The following is a 20,237-nucleotide window of genomic DNA, read 5'->3' as shown; positions in this document are numbered from 1 at the left end:
TTGACCTATTCCAAATTTTTCTGAGTGACAGCCTGAATTCAAAATGGATTAAATACCCCATAATGACAAAGTAAAAACATGCTTTTAGAATTGTTTTCAAATTCATTTAAAATGAAACACAGAAATATAATTTGACATAAGTAATCACACCCCTGACTCCATAATGTGTAGAAGATATTAGATGATTACAGCTGTAAGTCTTTCTGGGTAAGATTCTAAGAGCTTTTCAAAAAATTCTTCAAGCTCTTGTAAAACGGTTTGTTGATCATTGCTAGACAACAATGTCCAAGTCTTGCCATAGATTTTCAAGTAGATTAAGTGAAAACTATAAATAGGCCACTCAGGAACATTCATTGTTCTCTTGGTAATCAACTCCAGTGTAGATTTGTCCTTGTATTTTAGGTTATTGTCATTCTGAAAGGTGAAATAATCTCCCAGTGTCTAGTGGAAAGCAAACTAAACCAGGTGTTCCTCTAGGGTGTTGTAACGGTCCTGACCTGTTTTATGTTGTTTTTTATGTGTTTATGGTCAGGGCATGTGTTTTGGGTGGGCAGTCTATGTTATCTGTTTCTATGTTGGTTTTGGGTTGCCTGGTATGGCTCTTGATTAGAGGCAGGTGGTTTGCGTTTTCCTCTAATTAAGAGTCATATTTAGGTAGGGCGTTCTCACTGTTTGTTTGTGGGTGATTGTCTTCCGTGTCTGTGTCGTGTCGATACCATACGGGACTGTTTGGCTGTTCGTTCATTTTGATGTCGTCTGTTTCCTGTCCGTGAGTTTATGTTTAGTTATGTAAGTTTATGTTCAGGTTTCGTCGACGTCGTTTTCTTGTTTTGTAAATTTGAAAGTGTTTTGTGTTTCGTGTTGCCATCGTCGTGTAAATAAAATGATGGCTTATTTCCCTCAAGCTGCGTTTTGGTCTGAAGATCCTTCTCTCCTCACCTCGTCCGAGGATGAGGAGAGCGACAGTCGTTACAGGTGTTGTCTGCGCTTAGCTCCATTCTGTTACGTTTTTATCCTGAAAAACTCCACAGTCCCTAACAATTACAAGCAAACCCATAACATGATGCAGCCACCACTATGCTTGAAAATATGGAGTGGTACTCAGTAATGTGTTGGGATTTGGCCCAAACATAACACAAAAAGTTAATTGTTTTGGGAAATTTTTTGCAGTATTACTTTAGTGCAAACAGGATGCATATTTTGGAATATTTTATTTCTGTACAGGTTTCCTTTTTTCACTCTGTCAATTAAGTTAGTATTGTGGCATAACTACGATGTTATTGATCCATCCTCAGTTTTCTCTGATCACAGCCAATAAACTCTGTAACTGTTTTAAAGTCACCATTGTCGCCATAAAGTCACCATGGTGAAATCCTTGAAAGAGTAATTAATAATGTCACCAAGCTCAAAGGGATATTCAATGTCCGTTTTTTTTACACATCTACCAATAGGTGCCCTTCTTTATGAGGCATTGGAAAACCTCCCTGGTCTTTCTGGTTGAATCTGTGTTTGAAATTCATTGCTTGACTGAGGGACCTTACAGATAATTGTATGTGTGGGGTACAGAGATGAGACAGTCATTGAAAAAAATACATTAAACACTATTATTGCACAGGGAGAGTCAATGCAACTTATTATGGGACTTGTTCAATTTGTTTTACTCCTGGACTTATTTAGGCTTGCCATCAATTTGTAAAAATGTGGAAAACTCTTATTTAACTTTAACATTATGTGATTATTGTATGTAGGCCAGTGACAAAACATCTCTATTTAATAAATGTTAAAAACAGGCTGTAACACAACAAAATGTGGACCAGGTAAAGAGGTATGAAGGTACCGTACACCAGCTATACCAGTGCTATTGTCTGTGACTTGTCACAACATATACTGATCCATGCCACATGGTAAGCCAGAACAGAACCGCAGAAAGAATGAATAAATCGGCCAGTTGGTCACCACACTATTTCTATGTATACATCTTTCTTTCCGGGCACGGCTAGCTGGCAGCCTTTTGATGTGGACATGCTGTGTACACTGGTGACAGCTGCTACACCGAACCCGGACTCAGAGGTCACAAATAACCTTTCAGATTGTCTTTTTAAAAAAAAAATTTAAGTCGTAGCACATATTTATCTGACGATGTCCATAATGGAACCTTGGAGAGGGCCGCAGGGTGCTGTGATTGTTCCTGATTGTCTTACAGGATCAACTTTACCTGAATTGTAAAGTGTGTGTGTGTGTACGTGTGTGTCTGTGTGTGTGTGTGTGCGTGTGCGTGTGCGTGTGCGTGTGCGTGTGCGTGTGCGTGTGCGTGTGCGTGTGTGTGTTTGTGCATCTGTGCATGTGTGAGCATGTGTGTGTGTGAGCATGTGTATCTCCCAGTCAGCCTTCGACTCGCTGCTTTGAGTTTAACTCTAACCCTAACCCTTGAGTTTAGCGCGGTAAAAAAGCTAATTGCTGGATGAATAGCCCTGTTGTTTGGGTGCTGGAGGCATTGCATTTTATTATACTGTATGAATCGTTATTAAAGATATGCTTATTCACCAGCAGGTTTCCTTGGCTTTAAGACCCTGACAACAGTTTATACATAGACGTGTTATACAGGGATTATGTACGGTGAATATCCCAATCTAGAAGAAACATGTCTGCCTCTACGTGTTTTGTTCTTTGGGGTTTAGGCCGGGTATCTGTACAGCACTTTGTGACTGCTGATGTAAAAATATGTAAAGTTTGATGTGAAGTTGTAAACTTTTATAAAAATGTATTTAATTTGATGAATTCATACTAGGATACTACTCCACGGTATGCTAAACAGCTATAATGCTCTCGTATATTGCATAGTGGACTGGCCAAGCATGCTCGATAAATAAGGTGTTAGCAGCATGGATACCAGGACCACATGGTATGTTTGCTATTCAAAGAAATAACAACCCTGCAAGACATTATGGGATGTATCCCAAATGGGACCCTTTTCCCATTACAGTGAACTACTTTTGACCAGAACCCTAGGGAAACTGGTCAAAAGAAGTGCACTACAAAGGGTAATGTGATGATTTTGTTTGCCATAGTAATTTCCTGAACCTGGCAGTGACAGGGTTAGGCATGCAACCCCATACAGGGAGAGGTGGATGAACCAGTCCCCTTTCCATCACACCAACCATCTGCCATCTGCCTCCACCATTACACTACACACAGAACATGGAGTCATTTCATTATTGAAGATTTAGTACAAAATATGGACTCATTTCATTATTGAATATTTTGTGACCGAAAGGAGAAAAAAAAATCCTTAAAATAGCGTTATTCAGAATCCTCTTCAGCTGTTTGCAATGTCTTACAATATGCTTGCTTCTAGAGATATTATAGCTTCACCCCTAGCCCTTGTCAAGCTCTGAGAAGGGGTTTCGCTGTTCAATTATTCACTGATTCTCTCTGTGAGTCTTTAGATTTTTAGCAAGAAGACACCAAATAGAGAAGATGAAATGGGTTTGAATAAGAGAGGGTGGGTTGGTGGAGGGACCATGCATTTTATTTGAGTTATTGTTGTAGTTTAATAAGGATCAGACCCCAGAGGATAGTCAGAGGGGGGGTCATGTAGCTATTTGATTTTTAATTTTGGGACTCCTTTAGGTCTAAATATATATATATATATATATATATATATATATATATATATATATATATATATATATATATAAACATATATATATATATATATATATATAAACATATTTGAAAATATAATGAATTTTGCCTTTGCTATAGCCCATAGAATCACATTGAATAAGACATTCATAAATTAATAAGACATTCATAAACTCTGTAAATGTTTTAAAGTCACCATTGGCCTCATGGTGAAATCCCTGAGTGGTTTCCTTCCTCTCTGGCAACTGAGTTAGGAAAGACACCTATATTTTTGTCGTGACTAGGTGTATTGATACACTAAAACAATTAATCATAAGGAATACGGTTTTGAAGTGTCTGTCCTATATCTAAGAGATATAAGAACGCTCAGGAATATAGTAAACATGTGTTTTACTCATATTTAACACCTTATTTTGAAGGGCACAAATCTACCTCCATGCTTCCATTCGTTTGTATGGGTTACCTTCAGACAAGTCCTGTGACACTTGTGGGGGTCGTAGAGCAATACGGAGAACACCATCGTATTCACGAGAGACTCCCCTTTCCAGAGTGGCATTAATTATATGTATTCCAAACCGTTCGGATGCTACAGACAGACGTTGGCACATCAGCGCAGCCAACTTGAAAACGAGTCCCGTGACTCGGACGGTGCTACAGACATTTTTGTGAGAAGACCGATTTTCGGGGATGTCTCATGGTCTGACAAACAGCGCTGTAGCTCGGCCTCCTTCCACGGCGGATGCAGAATGCCGGTACAGGCGTATACGGTGGATTTAGACTCAGTCAATGGAAAACACCTGATATCTCTAGCTTAAACTGACACATTTTGATGGGGATTTTGTTATAATGTTACTTGGGTTGACGGATGGGTGTGTCAACGGAATACAAAGGATTAACAATGTTCAGAACCCAGAGGTTAGTCTGTGTGCTCTGTGTGTAATGTAGCTGAGTGACAGTATATTACCCTACTGGCCCTGTGTTCTCTCTGCTCTGTGTGTAATGTAGCTGAGTGACAGTATATTACCCTACTGGCCCTGTGTTCTCTCTGCTCTGTGTGTAACGTAGCTGAGTGACAGTATATTACCCTACTGGCCCTGTGTTCTCTCTGCTCTGTGTGTAATGTAGCTGAGTGACAGTATATTACCCTACTGGCCCTGTGTTCTCTCTGCTCTGTGTGTAATGTAGCTGAGTGACAGTATATTATCCTACTGGCCCTGTGTTCTCTCTGCTCTGTGTGTAATGTAGCTGAGTGACAGTATATTACCCTACTGGCCCTGTGTTCTCTCTCTGCTCTGTGTGTAATGTAGCTTAGTGACAGTATATTACCCTACTGGCCCTGTGTTCTCTCTGCTCTGTGTGTAACGTAGCTTAGTGACAGTATATTACCCTACTGGCCCTGTGTTCTCTCTGCTCTGTGTGTAACGTAGCTTAGTGACAGTATATTACCCTACTGGCCCTGTGTTCTCTCTCTGCTCTGTGTGTAACGTAGCTGAGTGACAGTATATTACCCTACTGGCCCTGTGTTCTCTCTCTGCTCTGTGTGTAATGTAGCTGAGTGACAGTATATTACCCTACTGGCCCTGTGTTCTCTCTCTGCTCTGTGTGTAACGTAGCTGAGTGACAGTATATTACCCTACTGGCCCTGTGTTCTCTCTGCTCTGTGTGTAACGTAGCTGAGTGACAGTATATTACCCTACTGGCCCTGTGTTCTCTCTCTGCTCTGTGTGTAATGTAGCTGAGTGACAGTATATTACCCTACTGGCCCTGTGTTCTCTCTGTTCTGTGTGTAATGTAGCTGAGTGACAGTATATTACCCTACTGGCCCTGTGTTCTCTCTGCTCTGTGTGTAACGTAGCTGAGTGACAGTATATTACCCTACTGGCCCTGTGTTCTCTCTGCTCTGTGTGTAACGTAGCTGAGTGACAGTATATTACCCTACTGGCCCTGTGTTCTCTCTGCTCTGTGTGTAATGTAGCTGAGTGATAGTATATTACCCTACTGGCCCTGTGTTCTCTCTGCTCTGTGTGTAACGTAGCTGAGTGACAGTATATTACCCTACTGGCCCTGTGTTCTCTCTGCTCTGTGTGTATTGCTCTGTGAACCCGGATCAAGGAGAATAATGTGGGTGGACGAGACGTGAACATGTGTTCCACTGGTATAGCAACCAAAGTGGCTTTCGTAGCTTCATTCTATTACATCAGTCCAGATCAGCTGTTTTAAGGAGAGACGGCTGATGAGAGAGGCGACATGGGACATTGCAAACGTTTTCTAAAATCTCAAGGACAGTATATGCATGCAGATTATTCCTGGTGATATGCCAATAGGACTTAGTTTGCATCTGAAATGCCACCCTGTTCCCTTTAATAGTGCACACCATTTGACCAAGGCCCATGGCACCCTATTCCCTAATAGTGCACTACATTTGACCAAGGCCCATGGCACCCTATTCCCTAATAGTGCACTACATTTGACCAAGGCCCATGGCACCATATTCCCTATAGTGCACTACATTTGACGAGGGCCAATGGCACCCTATTCCCTATTTTATATAGTAGCCACAGACTTACACATAATTTCTGTCTCAAATGACCCCCTAATCCCTATTATCGTCAAAAGTAGTGCACTACAGAGGGAATAGGGTGCCATTTGGGATACGACCCAAACGACATCAATATCGCTGAGCTCGTCTTATTAGAGGGGATCTCAATATGAGCGGTACCAGTTCAGGACCATGTGAAGGACGTGGCGGTGATTCCAGTGTCGTTTTTTTTGTGTCGACTGACTCAGGACAAAGCTGATTGCCTCGCTCATTATTTCCCAATGACAGGGACAGTATCGTGTGGTATTATTTACTGTCAAACGCAGTCAGACACACAACGATATATAGCATCCAGTCGGCAGCTTTCAATGGCACAAGAGTCACTTTAGAAAGCTGTCCGAACATTAAAGGTGCAGACTGGGATTTGGGAACCTAGCTGTTCAATGATCATTTCAATTTGAGATTATTTTTTGTTGTTGCCATTGATTCTTGAAGAACATAAATTATAAGTGCCTTGTGAGTGTACGCACAACTGTCAGTAACTTTATCATAACCAAGAATATTAAGGGTTTTTCTCCTGTTGTTTACAACATTAAAAGGAATAGTGCATTGCTTCAGAACATTGGTAAATCTATACATTGGACTGTCAGTCCTTGCATCTAGAGTGTTGCCTATGAATATGAGAGGTGGTACATTTCCCTAGCCCCGTCCCTCAGTTGTATACCGAAACAAGTGGCGAGAGGTGGTACATTTCCCTAGCCCCGTCCCTCAGTTGTATACCGAAACAAGTGGCGAGAGGTGGTACATTTCCCTAGCCCCGTCCCTCAGCTGTATACCGAAACAAGTGGCGAGAGGTGGTACATTTCCCTAGCCCCGTCCCTCAGCTGTATACCGAAACAAGTGGCGAGAGGTGGTACATTTCCCTAGCCCCGTCCCTCAGCTGTATACCGAAACAAGTGGCGAGACACAGTTTAGTTGTTTTCCAATTCTAGGTTGTAGTTTTTAGGCTGAAAAGAGGTGTCATTTCAGCTGGCCACACAATGACAGGCTGTCACACTGCCCTCTCAACTGAGTTTCTTTTTTTAACACGACTTATTCTCCACTGGAGTGTTTTTTTTTTTTTGTTTATTTGACTCTTGACCGTGCCATTCAACCAGAAAAGGACATGGGAATTTTGACACTTTCTTCCTAAGTGAACTGGAAGACGTGAGAGGATTTCACTACATCGCACATTATCACGTTCACAAGTAGAGGCAGTGGCAGAGTCAAGTGCAAAGTTAGTTTACACTAACTGTGTGATGATTACTTGAATAAGTCTGGAGGATGGTCGATTTTTACTCTGCATAGCCTAGTGGGAAAAAATATTTGAATACATTTGACATTCTCATATCATGTCAAATAAATGCTAATTCGAATTTGCATTTGTTTAGTGTGAGGAGTAATTCTTAATTGCAACACAAGAAAGAGTGTGGATGTCATTAACACAATTTAACAGGAAAAATATGATTTGAAAATGTATTAGTTAAACTTGCCTCAGTGAACAACAGTAATCCAGCCTCACTATATACATATAGAAATATGTATACAACAAATACTGTATCCTGTTTAGGTTAATATAGAGTAATATACTGTATCCTATATACTATGCATATATAGAGTAATATACTGTATCCTGTATAGGTTTATATAGAGTAATATACTGTATTCTGTATACTATGTATATATAGAGTAATATACTGAATCCTGTATAGGTTAATATAGAGTAATATACTGTAACCTGTATAGGTGTATAGGTCTGTATAGGTTTATAGAGAGTAATATATTGCATCCTTTATAGGTTCATATAGAGTACTATACTAATATACTGTATCCTGTATAGGTTTATAAAGAGTAATATATGCTATACTCTATTGGTCTATATAGAGTAATATAGTGTATCCTGTATAGGTTTAGAGTAATACTCTGTATCCTGTATAGGTTTATATAGAGTAATATACGGTATCCTGTATAGGTTAAAATAGATTAATATACTGCATCCTGTATAGGTTTATATAGAGTAATATATTGCATCCTTTAGATGTTTATATAGAGTAATATACTAATATACACTATCCTGTATAGGTTTATATAGAGTAATATACTGTATCCTGTATTGGTCTATATGGAGCTGTGGAGGCTCCTCAGAGGAGGAAGAGGAATACCATCCTCCTCAGTGAATACAATTAAAATTATAATGGTAAAACATTTAAAAGTTAACATTTTCAGATAAAACTATACTAAATATAATCACGTCACCAAATAACTAATTAAGACACACTATTTTGCAAAGAAGGTCTACAGTAGCCTCCAATTTGTAAGTCGCTCTGGGTAAGAGCGTCTGCTAAATGACTTAAATGTAAATGTAAAAGCACTCTGTAGGATAGTGCGATGTTGTAGTTGGAGGACAGCTAGCTTCCTTCCTCCTCTGACTACGTTGACGTCATTACAAAACCTAGGAGGCTCATGGTTCTCACCTCCTTCCATAGACTTACACAGTAATTACAACAACTTCCGGAGGACGTCCTCCAGCCTATCAGAGCTCTTGCGGCATAAACTGACATGTTGTGCACCCAATTAAATGATCAGAGAATTAATATAGTACTGAAAGCATATAAAATCTGGTGAGTAGTTCACTCAAAGAGAGACAAAGATAATAGTTCAATAGTTTTGAACAAATAAATGTCTTCCTAAACAAAGAAGAGAGAAATAGAGAGAGAGAGAGATGTAATAGTTTTTTTTCACTTTCAGTTTCACATACTTAGCTAGCATATGTAGCAAGCTAGTTTAGCCTACACTGTTCAAACAGAGAGATGCTATGTTAGCTGGCTATGACTTTCCAACACAACACTGGAACTCTTCCAAGTCAAGGTAAGCTTTTCGTTTTACTAATTTATTGCCACCGGGGCCCGCCGGTGTAACTGCTTACTGACTGTACATTAATGTTACTTTAGCTAATATGGTGACAACGATGTAGGCTGTTTGTAGAGGTTTGTATTGGGAAGGTTTTTTCGCCTGGTCGCGAAGCGAAGGGAAGAGAAGGAATATAAATGTGGCTGTTATGAGAGTGTACTGTGTTTGACGCGTGATCAGGGGTGTATTCATTGCGCCGGTTGGTTGAAAAAACGTTTCGCAAACGGAACAAAACAGGGATAAACATACCTGAATATTTCCAAAAGAAACTATCGTTTGCAACTGCTGGACTAATGATTACACCCTAGATCAGCTAGATGCAGGCAGGAGTGTGCAAGGTGGTATTGAATGTCACTCACTGTCTGTCACCTCAAATTTGTCTCTCGACCTGTGTGCAGCTGTCACGCCCTGACCATGGAGAGCCCTCGGGGTTCTCTATGGTGTAATAGGTCAGAGCGTGACTAGGGGTGTTTCTAGGTGTTATATTTCTATGTTGGTGTGTGTGTATGGTTCCCAATTGGAGGTAGCTGATAATCATTACCTCTAATTGGGGATCATACTTAGTGTGTCCTTTTTCCCACATGCGATGGGGGGGGTATTGTTTTGTATGAGTGCCTGTGTGCCCTACGTATTTCACGATCGTTATATCTTTGTTGTTTTGGAAGTTTCACTATCATTAAAATGTGGAACTCTACTCACGCTGCACTCTACTCACGCTACGACGGTCGTGACAGCAGCGACGTCGTGAACTGTCATTCATAGGCTAGGTTGTAGCAACCTCATGATGGGTGCAGGCAAAAATAGAGTATTATGTAGTAGCCTAAACCTTTCAATGTTACATTGAAATGGGTGAATGGAAAATGAATGACAGTCATCCAATATGCTGTAATAGAAATAAGGCCATGCTCATAAAACAAAATGGTCCTCCCTCATCTTAAACGTCACTGACCGCCACTGATATATAGTAATATACTGTATCCTGTATAGGTTTATATATAGTAATATACCGTATCCTGTATAGGTCTATATATCGTAATATATTGTATCCTGTATTGGTCTATAAAGAGTAATATACTGTATCCTGTATAGGTCCATATAGAGTAATATACTGTATCCTGTATAGGTTTATATAGAGTAATATACTCTATACTCTATTGGTCTATATATAGTAATATACTGTATCCTTTATATGTTTATATATAGTAATATATTGTATCCTGTATTGGTCTATATAGAGTAATATACTGTATCCTGTATAGGTTTATATAGAGTAATATACTATATACTCCATTGGTCTATATATAGTAATATACTGTATCCTGTATAGGTCTAGGAAGAGCTTACCTTATGGGGACAAGTAGATGTGACTGAGCCGAAGGACTTCTCTGGTGTCTGGCCCTGATTCTACAAGATAGAAAAACACATTATCAGAAGCATGCTTACTGTGGAGGGCCATTTCCAACACAACAGTATTTGTGACAGTAGGTTCTGTCCCAAATGACACCCTATTCCCTATATACCCTATTCCCTATATAGTGCACTACATTTAACCAGGGCCCATAGGCATGTGGTCAAAAGTAGTGCACTATATAGGGAATAAGGATGCCATTTGGGACAAACAGTAGATGCTGCTTATTTTCTCTCCGTTATTCTCTCGACCATACCGTGCTTAAGTGACCTTACTACAGCACCGGGCATGGTTTTAGCCTTTTCATAATCCGAGAATAAAACTGCACTGTAGCCTATGGTCGTCCTGTAAATCTTTATCTTGAAAATATAATCTTACTTTTTTTTATTCTCAGGGTATAATAATGTGTTGTTATTTTGTTATGATGTTTTCTATTCCCTTTATCCTTTCTGGAAAGATTTACAAACCTCCTTTCAGCAGTCGATTCCACATAACACATGGATCTACTACTTACAACACAGACCTTACAGTCAGATGATTCTCATTTTGTTAATACAGTGATGCGTTATTCAGATACGAGAAAACAGCATTAAAATAATCTGCTAAGGTATGTCGACAAGCCAACAACAGATGGTCCTGCTGTTTGTGATTATGCGAGACGCACAATTGCAGCAGCAAAAAAAATAAAAAATTCATCTTGAAACGACCTGAGGAATAAATTCAAAAAACTGTCAGCAGGATATGGTTAGGGTGTAATTGCATATACACACATTCAGTCTCTGTCCCAAATGGCAACCTATTCCCTATTTTAGTGCATTACATATGGGCCCTGCTCGAAAGTAGTGCACTGAATAGAGAATATGATGTATATGTGGGATGTAGATTTACAGTAGCACACATTCACAAAGGACATTGGGATTGATTGGATCTGTGCAAAGTCAGTGCCTCTCCCTCCCTCAGAGTCACTAGGAAGTAAATGTTGTTGTCCTCCCATTGTTCAAGAGAAACCTATGCCTTTGCACTCACAACAGGGAAAATAGAGCCTAGCAACGACGGAACCACTCACAACAGGGAATATAAAGCCTAGCAACGACGGAACCACTCACAACAGGGAATATAAAGTCTAGCAACGACAGAACCACTCACAACAGGGAATATAGAGCCTAGCAACGACGGAACCACTCACAACAGGGAAAATAGAGCCTAGCAACGACGGAACCACTCACAACAGGGAATATAGAGCCTACCAACGACGGAACCACTCACAACAGGAAATATAGAGCCTAGCAACGACGGAACCACTCACAACAGGGAATATAAAGCCTAGCAACGACGGAACCACTCACAACAGGGAATATAAAGCCTAGCAACGACGGAACCACTCACAACAGGGAATATAAAGCCTAGCAACGACGGAACCACTCACAACAGGGAATATAAAGCCTAGCAACGACGGAACCACTCACAACAGGGAATATAGAGCCTAACAACGACGGAACCACTCACAACAGGAAATATAAAGCCTAGCAACGACGGAACCACTCACAACAGGGAATATAAAGCCTAGCAACGACGGAACCACTCACAACAGGGAATATAGAGCCTAGCAACGACGGAACCACTCACAACAGGGAATATAGAGCCTGACAACGACGGAACCACTCACAACAGGAAATATAGAGCCTAACAACGACGGAACCACTCACAACAGGGGGAAAGAACAGGCCACACATGGAATGGAGTAGGGCTTCACAGACTAGCCCCCCCCTGAAACCTTAACTAGCTACCTCAGGAGGCAGGTGTCAGTTGTTAGCCCCTCATATCCAATTATGTTACCGGGGTACGCACTCCTAATGCTCCTTGACACCATTAATGTCTTCCTTATGGTATCACCAGGAGAGAAGAGACACTGAACTGTCCAGACTACCAACATCTATATTTCATCACAACTGAAAGAGAATCTGGCTGTAGCAACAATAACTTCTGGGGCTGATGGAGAGCGAAAGAGCCACACACACGCAGGCACGCACGCACGCAGGCACGCACGCACGCACGCACGCACGCACGCACGCACACACACACACACACACACACACACACACACACACACACACACACACACACACACACACACACAACCCCAGTTAGCTAGCTTCACTGGCACTGCAGCAGCAAACAGCGCAAACACTCATCTCATGCAATATTAAAGGGCCGATGGCCAAGCTCGGTTGTCTGAATTAGTTGAAACAATTTCCCCCCAAAGAGTAGATTCTGGAACTGTTACTATATCAGGTTAATGAACATAAACATCACAGATTTTTGGGAGGCAGGGGGAGGGCGAGGAAGCAGTGTGTGTGTGTGTGTGTGTGAGAATGTGTGTGTGTGTGTGTGTGTGTGTGTGTGTGTGTGTGTGTGTGTGTGTGTGTGTGTGTGTGTGTGTGTGTGTGTGTGTGTGTGTGTGTGTGTGTGTGTGTGTGTGTGTGTGTGTGTGTTTTGGCATGGGAGGTATGATGAGAGGGGCTTGATTAACTCAATAAGTTCCCAATTTTCAATTCTTGAACACATGCTTTCCTACACAGTTTTCACTTATTTCATGAGCTTCGTGTAAACTATATGATATATATATACAGTATATATACAGTATATATCCAATATGATGTAAAATACAGTATATATACAATATTATATATTATACAGTATAAATACAATATGATATATTATACAGTATAAATACAATATGATATATTATACATTATGTGTACAATATGATATACAGTATATATACAATATGATTTGGTATACTATATAGACAATGTGATATATTATACAGTATGTATACAATATGATATATTATACAATATATATACAATATGATATAGTATACAGTATGTATATGATATGATAAACAGTATATATAGTATATATACACAATGTGATGCATTACTGTAACCTGAGAAGAGCTTACAGTACATCACACCATGTAGGCCAAGAGAATCCGCTGTCCTGTTGCAAGGTTAAACTACAGTATACTGTGTAGGTAGCTTGATGCCAGCAACCCCTTTCAACGACACTGTATGCTCTTTAGGCTAAATTAAAACTCAGAAAGTGCACGTCATCAGTGTCTAACACCTTTAAGCAGATACTATTATTGTTCTGTTCACAATCTACATGGAACAGGAAGACACATCCTCACATTGATAATGGACCTCCTTGAAAGAGCGATATTACAGTGTAGTGAAAATGTAATGTGTAAAAAATAACACGTTAGTCACCTCTAATTAAATGTCTCCTACTTGTCAGAATCTGAATGCTGTTTGAGAGCCATTTTCTTCTCCAACATTAATGGAATACTAAACAAGTCTTAAAAATAGCTAGATATCAGCTACAGTTATTTGTTTTTGGCGCGTGATACTTCTCCATACAAACCGTTGTTGCAGTGTATGCGTCTCTACACAACATAACATCTCTGTCCAGGTAAGTCTGTCGGTGACACAAAATTGACATTTTCACTTTAGAAGGCTCAGGATGTCATGAAAATAGCGACGGTCTAAGGAACTCTCTGCATGAGATGCTACCCTGTCCCTGAGAACTTAACCCCCGCGTTTCCTTAGCCGCTTCAAACAAAATTCCACACGGTGCTTGAAGCGATAGGCTGCAAAGTGCTCTAATCTCTCTGCCATCAGGTAAGAAACAGACTTACTACTGGCTGACAAAGGGGAGCTCTTTGATATGTCAGCTTTGCCACAGGTGCATGGAGACACCGAGGCCTGTCGTCTCTGCTGAGCCTGTCTCCAAAGCAGACCCAGTTCCCTTTTAGGAGTGAGAATACACCACGGCGCAGTGTGAACTCCCAATTAAGCATGGTCCCAGGGATTCCCACAGTGAAAAAACCTAGGGTTCACTGCTTTTATTCATCTACTTGATCTGCCCTCATATTTAGCCACACATTGAAGTATTTTACTGTTTTATGTTCAGGACAACCAGAGCATACAAAAGAATTTGACATAAACACTTGCACTCATGAGTTTTATTGACAAATGTATAAGGTCCACCAAGCAAAAACATGATAAAAATGTATTCATAAGAATGTTGTTTGCTCAGAGGGAAATGAATATCGAACAGCAACAACTGGGGAGTTTGGAGTTTTTGACAGCAACTATGTATGTGAGGTCATTACAGTGAGCTCATTACAGTATTATAGACAATATGTTCTGGGATGTCCTAGTATCTTCTATGTAGAAGAACCCCTTACAGTATTACAGACACTATGTCCTGGGATGTCCTAGTATCTTCTATGTAGAAGAACCCCTTACAGTATTACAGACACTATGTCCTGGGATGTCCTAGTATCTTCTATGTAGAAGAACCCCTTACAGTATTACAGACACTATGTCCTGGGATGTCCTAGTATCTTCTATGTAGAAGAACCCCTTACAGTATTACAGACACTATGTCCTGGGATGTCCTAGTATCTTCTATGTAGAAGAACCCCTTACAGTATTACAGACACTATGTCCTGAGATGTCCTAGTATCTTCTATGTAGAAGAACCCCTTACAGTATTACAGCCACTATGTTCTGGGATGTCCTAGTATCTTCTATGTAGAAGAACCCCTTACAGTATTACAGCCACTATGTCCTGGGATGTCCTAGTATCTTCTATGTAGAAGAACCCCTTACAGTATTACAGACACTATGTCCTGGGATGTCCTAGTATCTTCTATGTAGAAGAACCCCTTACAGTATTACAGACACTATGTCCTGGGATGTCCTAGTATCTTCTATGTAGAAGAACCCCTTACAGTATTACAGACACTATGTCCTGGGATGTCCTAGTATCTTCTATGTAGATGATCCATTTACCTTCTAACCACTATTGTGTGGCTTGTGAACGTCATAGAGCAAAACAGATAAGACGTTCACGTTCATGAGAGTCTCAGCTTTTCAGGGGTGGAAGCACTAAATAAATGACAGTGGTACTCAAAGCGATCCTAGATGTGCAATATACTGTTGTCTCTAGTAAAGGCAGAACTTCAGGGTGATTTAGTGACCAATTGAAGTCTCACCACAACTCCTCCCAACTCGTGTTTCAGATCATGTATACTTTTCTCGAACAAAAACAGAAATCACCTTTCAGCATTGTTGGGAAAAGCCCTTAAGTAAGTATTTTACTGTTCGTCTACATGTGTTGTTTACAAAGCATGTGACAATTAAAATAGGATTGATTGATTGATTGATCTTGGCTCTGAACTAGAACAATACATAATTATGTGGTTGGTGTAATCCAAGGACCTTTGCTGTGCTTGTCGATAATGTGACGTGTTCTCTATCAGATCTACCAGTGCACCAGACCAGAGGGTGATTTGTAGATTAGACAGTCAGAACCTTAATTATACGGTATTACATTTACGTTGAAATCAATCTCATAACCATTGTATTCAGATTTCAGATAATGAAAACACATAACACAGATTTCATTTTAACACTCAGAGACAGATTCACCGATAGCTGCATTGCGTCTAGTTTATTGATGAAATATTCATGGATGAGATAGGCACGCATTACATTTAGAGTGCATCCCAAAATGAGACCCAATTCCCTATGTTATGCACCACTTTTGACCAGTGCCCCATAGGACCCTGTTCAAAAGTAGTGCACTTTGTATGAAATAGGGTGCCATTTGGGATGTACATTAAGCTTCTCTGCAGCTTTAATAAATGAACATACATTCTATGAACACCATTGTTTTGTTCTGCTAAGAGAACGAAATGTGATTTGAATGCTGTTAATCCTGTTAAAATATATTAGCTCACTCATTACAGCCCCAGGAAATATCTGCTGTATGTATTGGTATATATTAGCTATCCAGATCAAAGAGCCCAATCGCTTTGTTTTGAAGTCAAATAGTGACAGTATGTTTCTAGAAATGTGTTTGTACGTCCCAGTTCTTCCTACGTGTTTTGACAGTATGTTTCTAGAAATGTGTTTGTACGTCCCAGTTCTTCCTACGTGTTTTGACAGTATGTCTCTAGAAATGTGTTTGTACGTCCTAGTTCTTCCTATGTGTTTTGACAGTATGTTTCTAGAAATGTGTTTGTACGTCCTAGTTCTTCCTATGTGTTTTGACAGTATGTTTCTAGAAATGTGTTTGTACGTCCCAGTTCATCCTATGTGTTTTGACAGAATGTCTCTAGAAATGTGTTTGTACGTCCCAGTTCTTCCTACGTGTTTTGACAGTATGTTTCTAGAAATGTGTTTGTACGTCCCAGTTCTTCCTGTGTTTTTGACAGTATGTTTCTAGAAATGTGTTTGTACGTCCGAGTTCTTCCTGTGTTTTGAGTTGTCTGTTACGCTACTCCGATTTGATGTACGCCTTCGTCAGAAGTTCTCTGTCTAATAAATACATGTATTGGGCCTTTCAAGAGAATACAGTAGAGGACCCTATGGCAGGGGAGACTACAGCAGGGGAGACTACAGCAGGGGAGACTAGAAGATTACAGGAGAGGAGTCTACAGTAGAGGACCCTATGGCAGGGGAGACTACAGCAGGGGAGACTGTAAGATTACAGGAGAGGTGACTACATCAGGGGAGACTACAGCGGGGGAGACTAGAAGATTACAGTAGAGGAGACTACATCAGGGGAGACTACAGGAGGGGAGACTAGAGCAGGGGAGACTAGAGCAGGGGAGATTAGAAGATTACATCAGGGGAGACTACATCAGGGGAGACTACATCAGGGGAGACTAGAGCAGGGGAGACTAGAGCAGGGGAGACTAGAATATTACAGGAGAGGAGACTACAGTAGAGGAGACTACATCAGGGGAGACTAGAAGATTACAGGAGAGGAGACTACAGTAGAGGAGACTACATCAGGGGAGACTACAGCAGGGGAGACTACAGCAGGGGAGACTAGAAGATTACAGGAGAGGAGACTACAGTAGAGGAGACTACATCAGGGGAGACTACATCAGGGGAGACTACAGCAGGGGAGACTAGAAGATTACAGGAGAGGAGACTACAGTAGAGGAGACTACATCAGGGGAGACTACATCAGGGGAGACTACGTCAGGGGAGACTACAGCAGGGGAGACTAGAAGATTACAGGAGAGGAGACTACAGTAGAGGAGACTACATCAGGGGAGACTACATCAGGGGAGACTACAGCAGGGGAGACTAGAAGATTACAGGAGAGGAGACTACAGTAGAGGACCCTACGGCAGGGGAGACTACAGCAGGGGAGACTACAGCACGGGAGACTAGAAGATTACAGGAGAGGAGTCTACAGTAGAGGTGACTACAGCAGGGGAGACTACAGCAGGGGAGACTAGAAGATTACAGGAGAGGAGACTACAGTAGAGGTGACTACAGCAGAGGAGACTACAGGAGACAAGGAAACTACAAATCCAATTAAATAAAATTGTATTTGTCACATGCGCCGAAAATGCTTACTTACAAGCCCTTAACCAACAATGCAGTTCAAGAAATAGAGTTAAGAAAACATTTACTAAATAAAGGAAAGTTTAAAAAAATTAAGAAAGTAATGCAAGAACATTACATAACAATAACGAGGCTATATACGGGGTCAATGTGCGGGGTACAGGTTAGTCGAGGTCAGTTGTAAAGTAAATATACATAGATAATAAACAGTGAGTAGTAGCAGTGTAAAAACAAAGGGGAGGTCAATGTCAAATGTCCGGGTGGCCATTTGATTCATTCTCAGCAGTCTTATGGCTTGAGGGTAGAAGCTGTTCAGGTGCCTTTGGACCCTCGACTGGGCGCTCCGGTACTGCTTGTCTTGCGATAGCAGAGAGAACAGTCTATGACTTCGGTGACTGGAGACTTTGACCATTTTTTGGTTCTTCCTCTGACACTGCCTAGTATATAAGTTCTGGATGTCAGGAAGCTTGGCCCCAGTGATGTACTGGGCCGTACGCACTACCCTCTGTAGCACCTTACGGTCAGATGCTGAGCAGTTGCTTGGAACTGGTGACCCATGCCAAATCTTGTCTCCTGCCCACTTCACAACTGTCTTGGTGTGTTTGGACCATGATAGCTCATTGGTGATGCGAACACCAAGGGTCTTGAAAACTCTCGACCTGCTCCACATCAGTCCTGTTGATGAGAATGGGGGCCTGTTCGGCCCTCTTTTCCTGTAGTCCACGATCAGCTCCTTTGTCTTGCTCACATTGAGGGAGAGGTTGTTGTCCTGGCACCACACTGCCAAGTCTCTGACCTCATCCATATAGGCTGTCTCATCGTTATCAGTGACTAGGCCTACCACTGTTGTCAGCACACTTAATGATAGTGTTGAAGTTGTGCTTGGCCACGCAGTCATGGGTGAACAGGGAGTACAGGAGGGGACTAAGCACGCACCCCTGAGTGGCCCCTGTGTTGAGGAACATCGTGTCAGACGTGTTGTAGCCTACCCTTGCCACCTGGAAGTGGCCCGTCAGGAAGTCCAGGATCCAGTTGCAGAAGGAAGTGTTGTGTCCCAAGGTCCTCAGCTTAGTGATGAGGTTTGTGGCGTTGAACGCTGAGCTGTAGTCAATGAACAGCATTTTCACATAGGCGTTCCTTTTGTCCAGGTGGGAAAGGGCAGTGGGGAGTGCGATAGAGATGGCGTCATCTGTGGATCTGTTGGGGCGGTATCCGTATTGGAGTGGGTCTAGGGTTTCCGGCATGATGTTGTTGATGTGAGCTATGACCAGCCTGTGAGCTATGACCAGTACTTCATGGCTACAGACGTGAGTGCTACGGGGCGGTGGTCATTTAGGCAGGTTACCTTCACTTTCTTGGGCACAGGGACTATGGTGGTCTGTTTGAAACATGTAGGTATTACAGACTCGATCAGGGAGCGGTTGAACATATCAGTGAAGACACTTGCCAGTTGGTCAATGCATGATTGGAGTACGCATCCTGGTAATACGTCTGGCCCTGCGGCCTTGTGAATGTTGACCTGTTTAAAGGTCTTGCTCACATCGGCTACGGAGAGCATGATCACACAGTCGTCTGGAACAGCTGACGCTCTCATGCATTCTTCAGTGTTCCTTGCCTCGAAGCGAGCCTTACTACTTCCGTATTGAGAGAGTCACTGGTACTTCCTGTTTTAGTCAGGTCAGATTTGCCAAATGGAGAGTGAAGGAGAGCCTTATATGCAGCTCTGTGTGTGGAGTAAAGGTGGTGTACATTTTTTCCCTCTTGTTGCACATGTGACATGCTGATAGAAATTAGGTAAAACTGAGTTAAGTTTGTCTGCATTAAAGTCCCTGGCCACTAGGAGCGCCACTTCTGGATGAGCATTTTCTTGTTTGCTTATGGCCTTCTACAGCTTGTTGAGTGCGGTCTTAGTGCCAGCAATGGTTAGTGGTGGTAAATAGATGGCTACGAATATTATAGATGAGAACTCTCTTGGTAGATAGTGTGGTCTACAGCTTATCATGAGGTATTCTACCTCAAGCGAGCAATACCTCGAGACTTCTTTAATATTAGACATCACACATCAGCAGATATTGGCAAATAGACACACACCTCCACCCCTCGTCTTACCAGACATGGCTGAGCTGTCCTGCCGATGCTCGGAGAAGCCAGGCAGCTCTATATTATCCAGCTCTATATTATCCGTGTCGTCGTTTAACCACGTCTCGGTGAAACAAGATTACTCCGTTTTTTATGTCCCGTTGGTAGGATTGTCTAATCG

At 41.5% G+C, this 20,237-nt stretch overlaps 1 protein-coding gene across 1 annotated transcript in view; it reads right to left on the bottom strand.

Annotated features, from left to right (window-relative positions):
* The window catches only part of LOC129858511 (protocadherin-11 X-linked-like), a 285,587-nt gene that overhangs the window by 128,014 nt on the left and 137,336 nt on the right, over nucleotides 1-20,237 (bottom strand). The window contains exon 4 of the mRNA XM_055927801.1: nucleotides 10,478-10,537. Coding sequence (XP_055783776.1) covers nucleotides 10,478-10,537 — 60 coding nt within the window. The remainder of the gene's footprint in view (nucleotides 1-10,477; nucleotides 10,538-20,237) is intronic.

Source organism: Salvelinus fontinalis, chromosome 6 (genome assembly GCF_029448725.1).
Source record: "Salvelinus fontinalis isolate EN_2023a chromosome 6, ASM2944872v1, whole genome shotgun sequence".
Lineage (NCBI taxonomy): Eukaryota > Metazoa > Chordata > Actinopteri > Salmoniformes > Salmonidae > Salvelinus > Salvelinus fontinalis.
Note: the sequence above shows the minus strand (reverse complement) of the source record. Positions and strands in the feature narration are given on the sequence as shown.